The sequence below is a fragment of the Otolemur garnettii genome, unplaced genomic scaffold (assembly GCF_000181295.1).
Source record: "Otolemur garnettii isolate 467f Iridium unplaced genomic scaffold, OtoGar3 scaffold00156, whole genome shotgun sequence".
Classification (NCBI taxonomy): Eukaryota; Metazoa; Chordata; class Mammalia; order Primates; family Galagidae; genus Otolemur; species Otolemur garnettii.
In genome coordinates, this window is record NW_003852551.1 from 4,061,713 (window position 1) to 4,074,095 (window position 12,383).

General features: G+C 41.8%; 1 protein-coding gene across 3 annotated transcripts in view; it reads right to left on the reverse strand.

The window, feature by feature from the left end:
- Window positions 1–1,575: 1,575 nt before the first annotated feature.
- Window positions 1,576–12,383, reverse strand: part of EYA3 (EYA transcriptional coactivator and phosphatase 3) — a 105,520-nt gene continuing 94,712 nt past the window's right edge. For all 3 annotated transcript variants that reach the window (XM_023519108.1, XM_003799831.3, XM_003799833.3), the window contains 2 exons: window positions 7,844–7,944; window positions 1,576–5,134 (listed from right to left, as the gene is read on the reverse strand). In XM_023519108.1, the coding sequence (XP_023374876.1) occupies window positions 5,054–5,134; window positions 7,844–7,944 (182 nt within the window). In that variant the 3' untranslated portion in view covers window positions 1,576–5,053. The remainder of the gene's footprint in view (window positions 5,135–7,843; window positions 7,945–12,383) is intronic.

The window sequence follows — 12,383 nt, forward strand, 5'->3', positions numbered from 1 at the left end:
TGCCTTAGCCTCCAATTAGCTGGGACTACAGGCGCCTGCCACAATGCCCCTCTATCTTTTTAGGGGCTTGAATACACCACCCTCAGTATATGGGGCTGGCACCCTACTCACCGAGCCACGGGCACTACCCTGAACTTGTCTTTCTCTCGTGATGGCCTGTAGTTGCTCATCTATGAGTTTCAACACAGTATTGAATACAAAAGACATATTTCTTATTTTATTTTTGGCTAAGATTTCATCTAATGCTCTCTGGATGAAATTGTCAAATGATGGTAACATGTATGTAGTTAAATCCAAACAATAGTGTTGTCACTTGAAAAGCTGCAGAATTTAGCAGTCAATTCACTGGTGTATAAAATTTACAAATTCAACAACTTAAAGATGACAGTTGGGCAGCGCCTGTGGCTCAGTGAGTAGGGCGCTGGCCCCATATACCGAGGGTGGTGGGTTCAAGCCCGGCCCCGGCCAAACTGCAACAAAAAAATTGGCAGGCGTTGTGGCGGGTACCTATAGTCCCAGCTACTCAGGAGGCTGAAGCAAGAGAATTGCCTAAGCCCAAGAGCTGGAGGTTGCTGTGAGCTATGACGCCACAGCACTCTACCGAGGGCAACAAAATGAGACTCTATCGTGTTAAAAAAAAAAAAAAAGATGACAGTTGCAAATTTCTTGGAACTAGAAATTCCCCGTAACATTCCTGTCAGGAATTTTTTAATTGTAAGAAACTTGCTTTTGAAAAAGAAAAATCTTCCTAAATGCTAACGTTTTACCTACCACCAAAAGGTTTGTAGCAGAAATATGTATGTTATATTAAGTGTAGAGGGAGATGGAGATGTTTACTCCTTGGCTTGGAAATCAATGCCTCTAGTATCTTGCTTACAACTAAGTGAGGATATAGCAACTAACCGGTTTGCTTTCAGTAGTGTCATTCAAAATCTGTACCTAATGAAGAACAGATTTAATGACTAAAATAGAAGGCATACATTTCTGAGGAATTTGGGGAAAAATATATGATAGCCTGACGTGTATTGTACTTGAAGCTAGAACTGAATTCTAATTTTCTTCCTTGAACTAAATGGCAGAAAAGACTTTTTCTCTGTTGTCCAGGCTAGTGTAGGACAGCCAGACCCAAACTGAAAAGAAATGAAATGAGAAAAAGTGCTTGATACAACATGGAATCAGGCCAAATCAAACAACATTTGATACTAGTTCGTCAGTTTTATTGCTTCTGCAGTTTAAGCTCAGCACAGCAAGGTATTGAGATTTTTCTCTTTGGTAATTAAATTCCAGCACATTTGACAACAAATGAGATCATTCCAGTTCTAAACTTTAAAAAGCAATATATATTTGAGACAATTAAGAAATGCTTCCTTGCAAAATTATTTAAAAATAATATTTTCCCATGTGTATTTATACCAATTTTTTTTTTTAATTTTTACTTTTTTGGTGAAATAAATGACCTAGTTGTTGAAACAGTGACAAAATCTTTCCAGAATCTTTATGAAGCCCTAATTAGGATCCTACACAGGGATAAGCAACTGGGCTTATCCTATTCAGAAAACACACAGGATCAAACTGTATAGAAAATAAAAACTTTATTTTTTTCAAGTTTCTAAGACAGTTCCCATTACATATAACATTATGGTCAAGGATTCTACAGCCACGAATGCCCGCAGTCACATAAATATATCTAATCCAATCAATGCCTTTTCCTGCTAAAAGAGGCATCTTAAGTCCAGAGGGAGTCGTGTTTTGAGAAGTCGTCTGTAAGGGGATGGCTCCCGTCAGTGCATCAGGAATAGCCAAGGAGCCTTGCATTCTGGAGAGGACTCAGTGAGAAAGGGACAGACGGCCTGCTGACTGGGGCTGGAACAGAACTAGATTTTCTCTTTTGTGGTTTAAGATATTTTAGAATCTCAGAATTCAGACTTGGCTTCTTTAGTATCTGGGGAGTTCTAACTTTTGGATGAAAAAGGAAACCAATATAGTGGTAAGAAACAGAAGCTTGCTTGAGATGGGTCCTGACTGCCCCCTTGAGGAGTGAGCAGTGAGAAGACAGACGCTCACCACTCCTTGGCTGGGACCATCACTCTCTCAAGAAAGAGGGAGATGTGACTCTGCCCCTGTACCCTTCTCCCCGCTGGCTCAGTGGCACTGACACCCATTCAAGGTAGTGGACATCTAGAAGTTCCATATGCTACAGCTGGAGTTTGCCAATCAGGTCTATTGGAGCTTTAAAGCTGAGTTTGTGTAAACTGCGAACAAGCTGTGGCATGAGTCTCTTGGGACACTAGCTTTGCACCACCCTGCCCCCACAACCTGCAGAGCAGAAGACAGGAACACCCCAAATCAAACAAAAGCCCAAATAGGCATCTAAATATGGAGTAGGTGTCCATCCTCCTGGATACTATCAGCTGCCCCGGGGCAGGGGACAGGGTGATGCTAAGGCACAGTCAGTTTTACATTCGAAAGTCAAGCCTCCTCTTGAACCCAGGACACACCTGACGACTCCAGATCCACTGGTGGAACAGCCCCCACCATGAAATGTGCAGACCCATCTTAGAGAACCCAGGTGCCCAGCTGGGGAAGGACTCATCACTGGCTAATTTCATGGGGATCTTTCTAGAAAAGAGCAAAAGGAGTACAGTATCCTTTGGCCCTTGGCTTCCAACAGCTCTTGATGCTACTCACTCCCTTCCTTTCCAGATTTTTGTAATGGAGAGGAGGAAAAATGGGGTAAGAAGAACACTGTGTTTCCTGGACAATTCCCTTTGGCAAAGATGAGCCAAGAAGCTCCTATTTACTGTCTGCCCTCCAAATGAGGGCAGTAGCAACCAGAAAACAGCAGACTGCTCTGCTCAGAAAGCCTCCTTACCTCTCTTGGCCAAGTTCCTTTCTGAATGAGTTAAGCTGGGAAGTCAGGGAAAGAGGAAATAGCCCATTGAAAAAGAGTCCAGGTCCTACTCTAAGAAGGAGCTCCCACAGGGTAGGGTGAAGGAAGTGTCTGCATACTTACATGTAGTTATCACTCCACAGCCTCACAAACCTGAAGCACAGCGCCAACAGGGTGGCCTTTGTTTCAGGACAAGAAACCAACAACTGTATTGGCAATAGGGAGAAGGAGGGTTTGAGGCCTGCAAGCAAAACCTAGAGATGCCTGAGATCAGCCATCAAGCAAGGCAAAGCAGCATCTGGACAACTATGCTGAATACAGACCAAGGGGAGGTCTGCCTCAGACTCTCCCTACTCCCCTCACTCCACAGGAAGCAAGGCCAAAGAGGCAGCCAAGTAACGGAGCACTGACTTCAACTACTCTCCAAAACCGTACTCCCTAACATTGTGAGTCCTGAAGCAGTTTTCAATGAGTTCTGAAGGAATGTGTATACCAGCCTCTCTGTTGCAATCTGGGTAACCTGGTATTGGAAGTCTTGCCTCTTTGTGCTGCAACATCTCTGGAAATGGATAAGCAGAATCTTTGGGCACAAGTGATCATGGCTGGACTTGTTCAAGAATGCCTCCTTCTGAGGACCAAGCTGGCATCGTTCTCTGTGTAGCCTGGGAGGTGGAACTTCCTCAGCTCTAGGGAAGTTTATCCTGCCTGAGCAGATGCCCAGGTTGGTCTTGGAGGGATGGGGTACCCCACAAACACTGGACTGGAAGGCTGTGACTAGTGCCTGGGCACCCACCAATCTGCCCATGGGCCCAGTTGAGATGTTCCTGCATTTGGCCCAGGATTAGGTTTTCAGGCATGAAGCAGGGGATCCAGCACTCTCATTTAATTAGGAAAGTCTTTTTGGCTTTCTGGTTTTGAGAAGCGAGGTGTTCCATGGGAAATCGGGTTTTAATTACAGCAAACTTCTCTTTAGTTTCAGACAAAGATCTGTGTGAATATATACCTAGGGCACCCTTCATGTGGCTTAAGGGCGCCCTTAAAGAAAGTCAAACACATTGGTAATTTTGGCCAATATGTAGTTAGAAGTCTGTTTTCAGACTTGATTTGACTTCTTGGGTATGATACCCAGGGGACTGGCCAGAGCTGCCTGCAGGTGAATGTGAGCCTGACTAAGAAGCAAGAGGCTGTGGCGCTGAGCCATCTGGTGGGCAAAGGGTGCTTGCTATAAGTGGAACCTTCTTGTCTCAAGAGCTAAAAGGTGGTGAAATTCTTAAGAAGCCTTAGTCCTTTCTCTCCAGTTTGAATGACACAGTCTTTTTAAATATGAGTTAAGCTGAAGGCTTAGAATTTACTGTTTTAGAGAAGGAGTTTCTATCATTGTACCATTTGGCTAAAGGGGCAGAAGGATCAGAACGGAGACTAGGACTTCTAAGGATGGGCAATGCCAAAGTTCAAGGTTGCTCAGTATCTGGTACCCCCATAGTTTGGCATACTAGGAGATGGAAGAACAGGAAAGGAGTCATGTTACAGAGCAGACCACTGGAGCAGCTGAAGAGGTGCTACTGCCACAGTGAGGTATTTTAGATATTTCAATTACTATTTTCAAAAAAACTTTATATGTCCTCTTTCTTACTAGAAAAAGCAGGGGGTAGGGGTGTGGGACCTGCTTCAGAGGCCAGATCCTTAACCTATAAAAATAACACACACATTCACCTGGAAATACGTTCTACAGCTATGGAGATTCTAGACTGCAAGAGATGTCATTATAAAATCTGTTGCATTTATCCTATCACCACAAGTTAATAGCAGTTCTCAATCTGGTCATGGACTAAGTAAAAGGACAACTCTGCCCCTCAAATTTCCTTTACTTTTTCTTCATTTTTTGAAACAAAACAAAACACAGAATTAAAAGCACTGTAGCTGCAGTGAGTCTACTGTTCTCTCTATCCAGCTGTCTCCTGCTCTGTACGAGGATAAACACGGGGGCTGCACTCGTACGAAAACTTGCAGCACTTGGTTCTGATTGTGTTCTCGCCAGCATTCGATGGAGGGAGAAAGACAGACAGAGAGAAAGAGACAGAAAGAGAGAGATCCCAGTTGATTCCAGTCTCCAGCTCCCTTCGGGAGTGAAAAGTTCACAGGGAAGGCTCCTTATTCCAGTTCTTAGAGAAAATCAAGCTCCAAAGCCTGGTGAAGGGACACTAGGTCTCCATGGTTTGTGATCCTCCAGAAAGGCATGTTGTGCTGGAAGAGAGAAGGAATAGCTGGTTGGTCCAATTTCTTTTGGGAGCTTATATTTACCCCATACTCTTTGCTCCACAGACTTTTCCCCAAGGTACATATGTGGTAACCCTATCTATTCCAGCTACCTCATATGGCTGTCATAAGGAGCAATTAAACTGCTGTACATTACAGGATACTTTATAAATGTGAGAGATTTTTATTAGGTTTCGGTGGTAGCTTTGTGGTTTTCTGAGAGATACAGCTATTTAAGGAATTATCTAGGGTCTTCAGGATCAAATAAAATGGCCCAGGTGAAAAATTAGTATTGTTATTACTATATCATACTACAGTCAACTTACAAGTTTCAGACCTACAAGGTCCAGATCTTTCCAATGTCCAAGATGAGGAACATATAGATTTGGGAAGTAATAATCCCATTATATTATTTGGTCAGAATCATGTCTAGAATACTTTTTTCTGTTCTAAAAGCCTCTTTTCATTTTTTTAAAGAGACAGGGTCTTGGGGCCAGGTGCAGTGGTTCAAGCCTATAATCCCAGTGGCTCAAGTGATCCTTCTGCCTCAGCCTCCCAAGTAGCTGGGATGACATACAGGCCTGAGCCACCATACCTAGGCTAATTTAAAAAAGATTTTTAGAGACAGGTTTTGCTATATTGCCCATACTGATCTTTAGCTCTTGGCCTTAAGTCTTCTGCCTCAGCTTTTGGAAGAGCTTGGTTTATAGGAATGAGCCACATTTTAAAAGAGGACTTTGATACACCAAAGTGTTAGAAACCACGTTCTATGTAGTGAAGGAGACTGGCTTTACTGTCTTGTTCAAAGTGGTTCAAAGTTACTCAGAATATTGAGGTCTAAGAACACAATATTTCTGGCTTGTAGCCTAAAATTTTTTCAAGCCAGCTGCTCACACATAATACTTAAAAGATCATTAAAATACAGAAGAGGCAGAGACTTGTAGGTTATGCTCAGGAGGGCCCGATGAGGACCAGTAAATCAAAGTTAAGGAGACATTTTTGTTCACTGGAAGGGGGAACACTCTAACAGTTTGGTTGACCCCACGGGGGAAAAGGCTACTTGATGATCAGCATCCTCAGCCTTGAGTATTTTCTTGTCTTTTTTTTTTTTTTTAAGAGACAGTCTCACTTTGTTCCCTTTGGTAGAGTACCATGGTTTCACAGCTCACAGCAACCTCTAGCTCTTGGGTTTAGGCGATTCTCTTGCCTCAGCCTCCCAAGTAGCTAGGACCACAGGTGCCGCCAAAATGCCTGTCTATTTTTTTGTTGCAATTTGGCTGGGGCCAAGTTTGAACCCACCACTCTCGGTATTGAGGTCGCCCAACCTTGAGTATTTTCAAGCAAGGACTAGAGTCTTTTGCAGATCCTTCACAGGGTGGAGGCTAAACTGGATAAAGTGCTAAGGCTTTTTCCCGTGGGTCTATTCTACTACAGATGATTACAGACATCAGCCTAGAGATACCAACTCCGCTAATGACTTAAGTAGTTCTTTCTCTTTCCTATGCCCTTCTTCAGATCGAGAAGCACCGGTGCCTACACCCACTAGTGTCTGTCCCCAAAGAGGGCAACAAGAAGCACCTGAATAACAAAGAAAGCTTCAGTGATAACATATGTGAAAAAAATAAAGTTCCTGAATTGTTACATGAAGCCACAAATGAAAACATACTGAGTAATAATGCCAACTAATTACCAATCTCATAGTTTATTATAGTTACTGAGGTTTCTATGTTTAGTAGGTGAAGAAAACCAGGGCAGTTGATCTTAGGTGGCAACGCTAGGCCTTTAAATTTTAAGAAATTGAGTTGCTGGGTGGCACCTGTGGCTCAAAGGAGTAGGGCATCGGCCCCATATGCCTGAGGTGGCAGGTTAAAACGCAGGCCTGGCCAAAACTGCAATAAAAAAAAGAAAAAAAAAAAGAAAGAAAGAAATTGAGCTGCTGAAAGAAAATAAAGTGAGGTAGGGAAGGAAAGAACTATAGATTTGTTTAGTAGATAAGAAATGCAAAAGAAGATAAATTGTCCAAAATCACACAGCTATTAAATGAATGGGATTTTAGATTCTACAGCTAAGACTCTTTCACTTATTGTTTCCTCTATTAAGAAGGAATGACTTGGGGCGGCACCTGTGGCTCAAGGAGTAGGGTATCAGCCCTATATACTGTGGGGGGGGGATGGGTTTGAGCCTGGCCCCGGCCAAAACTGAAAAAAAAAAAAAAAGAATGACTTTGACCTTGACCTGCATATAGATGAGGGCTTAAAACCAGAAAGGACTTTCTCTATAGTAACAACTCAATTATGATGATTTTTGTTTCTGGTGAAAATTTGAAGCCCAAAAAAGTCAGAATGATTTGCCTTTTTGTAGGCCTTTTGCAATGCCTATTCTTGAGAAGAAATTGCTGTCTAAGATGAAGATGGGGCCCACCTTCAGGTTTAATGCTTAGAGTTCCTGCAGTAGGATTTAAAAGTCTGAAGATTCTTGAGTGGCAGGGAGAAGGGAAAAGGGAATGATTTAATTACCTACAGGGAAAACTCCATTTGGGTACAAAAATAATCCTCTCTTCCTTTAAAGAAAAATGACAGAGGAAGAAAAGAAAGAGAAAATACTAAAAACGCACAATAGATTGCTAAGGTTTGTAGTTTTTACCATTTTTCTAATTGCTTAATTGTATACCCACACAACTTTCTTTATAATGGTTACCTGTTTGGCTGCAATTTCTTCATCTCGTCCATCTCCAATCACTACATATGTGACTTTCTTTCCAAACCTTGACACAATTCTCTCAAAGCAGCTCTCCTTACCTGATGAGAAAAATAAAGTTCCTATTAGGATATCCTCTTTTATTTTTTTCAAAACCAAAGAAAAGGGCTGCTACTAGGGTTATCTGCCTGTGTTTAGGTGGACTAAGTGGCAGCCTATGTAGTGTGCTTGGTGGATACAGAAGTCAGAGGCAGAGATCTAGCAGAACCTCTACCCAAAGAATATGAAATAGTATCATTGAAACAACTCACTGAGGGTGAAGTCCCTAAGACCTTAGTGTGCGAGAATTTCTATAATGGGAGACTAGGAGGCTTGTCTATGTTGAGAGCTGTGAATACCATCTTCCTCTTCCACCTCTCCTGAACTTAACTGCTTACAAAGCACTTACCAATTTGTTCCTTTATTTAATGCTCAAGGTAGTCTAGTGAGATAGATACTCTTCCTTATGTTACAAAGGACAATGGGACTCACAGCTTTAGTGACCTGTTCTGGATCACAAATAAGCTAGTAGCTAGAATTTGGATTTGAAGAACCTTGACTCCAAATCCAAGCTCCTGCCAATGTCACAAAGAAAAAACAATTTTTGAGGGGAAATGTTTTAGCGTAGGAAAGAGAAGTGGACATTGATTTCTTGTTAGAACTAACAGACAAAAAGCCATTTCCATCCAATTCTCCATATTCCAAAAACAGTCCTGGGCGTGGGCCTCGTGTCTTTCAGTGGAGGAGCCTCAGAGTAGAAGTGAGAAAAATAACCAATAAACATGGCAACAATTTTTGTTATATCTAGAATTTTCTCACTTACTATACTTTGTAGTTATAACTGAGAAACTGTATCACTGAAACTAACCTCAGGTGACGTAAATCCACTTCAGACAGTACTGAGAAACATGCCAGTATATTGAAATTCAAATTCCATATGCAACCAACACCTATAGCATGCACAGATGATACTGCTGTAGGACAGATGCTTTATTTGCATAAATAAAAGGAAATCATATCCCTTGCTCTTTCTTCACCATCTCTTATACTTTATTTCCCTGTTTCTGCCACCTTCTTCAGTTAAAAAAGGTCCTAACTCTGGCTTCCTTCTTCACCTTGCTCCATTATCCTTTTCCTTCCTTCTTGCTAGATCCAGTCACTTAGTACCAGGGCTCCTGCATAAGATGAAGGTATCTCTTCCTCAAGACACATGACTGCCATCTGCTGGAAAATTGCAATAAATGTACAACTACACAAATCCAAAATGACTACAATGTAATTGAAGAGAACTTATACCTCCATACTCATAAATCCTGCTTAGTACATTTGAACGACTGCAAATCTTTGACATCCAAAGTCCAAGTGGCACCTCAAACACATGCACTAGAACCTGGACCTGGTGCTAGTGCACTCTGAGCTTCACGCTCTCACTTACATACAAGGCTAGGCTTAGGTGCACTTAGGTCTCTTTAGTATTGAGTTATAATAACATTGTCATACCTTACATTCATATGAAGCATTCCATCAATGTTTACTGAGTAAATGATTTTCTGGAGGCCTACAGTCCATAGCTAAAGCCCCAATTCAGTTCTAACATTAAATATTCAACTAGGCTCAGTGCCTATGGCTCAAGTGGCTAAGGTGCCAGCCACATACACCTGAGCTGAAGGGTTTGAATCTAGCTTGGGCCCGCCAAACAATGACGGCTGCAACCAAAAAATAGCCGGGCATTGTGGCAGGCGCCTGTAGTCCCAGCTACTTGGGAGGCTGAGGCAGGAGAATCGCTTGAGCCCAGGAGTTGGAGGTTGCTGTGAGCTGTGATGCCACGGTACTCTACCCAGGGCGACAGCTTAAGGCTCTGTCTCGGAAAAAAAAAAAAAAATTCAACTAATAATGAATTCTCATGTTCAAGCTATTGAAGAGTTCTGAACAACTGAACAAATTGGTAAATACTTTGTGATTCTAACTATTACAATCTTACAAACCAAGCCAACCTCCGCTAGACCCATAGTGGCTACTAGGCTCTGTCTACAGAAAAGAACTCGTGAGTCAGATTTTAGACTTTCTTCTAAGACTAAGGGAACATCTCCTATTTATCAGGAGGCAAGGACACAGAGGTATTTTTATTGTCCTGGCATGCAATGATCAAGGATGAAATATGATTTGGAATGTCTCTTCTAAGAGGATTAAGAGATGAAGAGAGGAGTTATTAACAGTTCAAAGTAAAGATTAGCTACATGAAAAAACGACTCCAATACAATTGGTAAAATATTTCCATTTACATTCTCAGAACAATCTTGGACACGCATATACCCATTCAGGAGGATGAGACCAATGACCAGGCTGTTTACCGAAAGTCAAGTAATTAAAAATGGTGAACTGTAAGACCAGCCAAGCCTTTAGAGAATAGTGGTTCCTGAGTTTCCTCTATCAAAAACACTTCTGATGTTTTTAGAAGTGCTTCTGAGAATTCTCTTTAATGTCCAAAATCAAAGCATGGCTATTAAGAGACCCCACTTTGAAATCAATTCAGAGGAACTGAAAAAATATTTCCTCTCCTTGCTCCCATTTCACAGTTCCTCACGCCCACTGTGGTTACCATGGCACCAGATCCCACTGCAGATTCACAAATTAGCTCCGGATGAACTAAGACTGAGGAAATCACCAAATAAGCACACTTACTGTCAGAGGGAATAAAATCACTTCCATTAGATTGACAAGGCTGTGGGTGCCAGAACTTGGTATAATGAGCACTACAGAAAATCTCCCTTGCAGGTGTGGGAAGCACAATGAGTGTTCTGGGTTTTTAAGACGTGACATAGTAAAGCAGCAACAGCAGCAATATCCGAAGGGAAGATTCCTAGATGTCTACCCTGACTCAATCACTTGTTAATGAAATAATAGAACCATATAAAAAACCCACAAATGCCTATATAACTATCTAAGAAAAAGATGTTACAGATTTACTTGAAATCTCCTAAGTACCCCTAAAAATGTGAATATTTTAAACCTTTATATAAATGTTACATACTGTACATAAATTTGAGTATTACGTGTTGTGTTCAACACTGTTTTTCATATTAATCCTTACATGTCACTTCAGTTCACTCACCTTTAACAGCAATATAGTAGTCTGTTGTCTGAATATTATTTATTCATTTTCTGTTTATGAACAGATTCATAGACCAATTATTTCCCATTATTTTCTATTATGAACTAGGATGCATCAAAAAATCCTTACACGTATCTCCTCCCTGTGCATGAGAATTACTGAAAGGCAGGGGGTCAGCAAACTTCCGGAAAGAGCCAGAGAGTAAATATTTCAGACTTTGCAGTTCATGTGGGTCTCTGTTGCAACTATTCAGCTCTGCTACTGTAGTGTGAAAGTGGCTATATAAATGAATGGGCATGATGTTTCAAATAAAAAACCTTACAGAAACAGGCAGGGGGCAGGACTTAGCCCATTAAGCTATACTTTGCAGACCTTTGCTCAAATATAAATAAATAAATATATATATACAAAATCCTAGCTCTTTTTATTTTTATTTTTTTGCAGTTTTTGGCTGGGGCTGGGTTTGAGGTGCTCTACTCCTTTGAGCCATAGGCGCTGCCTTTTTTCTTAATTTTTATTTTTTTGAGACAGAGCCTCAAGCTGTCGCCCTGGGTACAGTGCTGTGGTGTCATACCTCACAGCAACCTCAAACTCTTGGGCTTAAGTGATTCTCTTGCCTCAGCCTCCCAAGTAGCTGGGACTACAGGTAACTGCCACAACGCCCGGTTATTTTTTGGTTGTAGCTGTCATTGTTGTTTGGTGGACCCGGGCTGGATTCAAACCTACCAGCTCCAATGTATGCGGCTGGTGCCTCAGCCACTTGAGCAACAGGTGCCGAGCCAATCCTTGTTCTTTGAAAGGCTGAGGCTGATGGATTGTTTGAGCTCAGGAGTTTTACACCAGCCTGAACAAGAATGAGACCCTGTCTCTACTAAAAATAGAAAAACTAGCCAGGTGTAGTGGCACACACCTCTAGTCCCAGCTACTGGGGAGGCTGATGCAAGAGGATTGCTCAAGCCCGAGAGTTTGAGGTTGTTGTGAGCTATGATGACACCACGGCACTCTACCCAGGGTGACAGAGTGAGACTCTGTGTCCAAAAAAAAAAAGTTAAAAGTTAATAACCTTCATGTATTTAAAAAACACCTTCAATTCTCAGGTCTCACTTGATCTATCAACAATGTCTGAGAGAGCAGATTGCCCTTTTTATCTTTTATTTATTTATTTGCAGTTTTTGGCCGGGGCTGGGTTTGAACCCACCACCTCCAGCATACGGGGCTGGCGCCCTACTCCTTTGAGCCACAGGTGCCGCCCCAACCCTTCTTATCTTTTAAGACACCATTCTCCTCACACCTCAAGGGCAATCCTTCTGACACTTTTGCTGGGTCTTCTGAGTGATCCAAACATTTAAATATTAGAGGACTCCAGGGCTTAGTTCTTTTTTTTTTTTT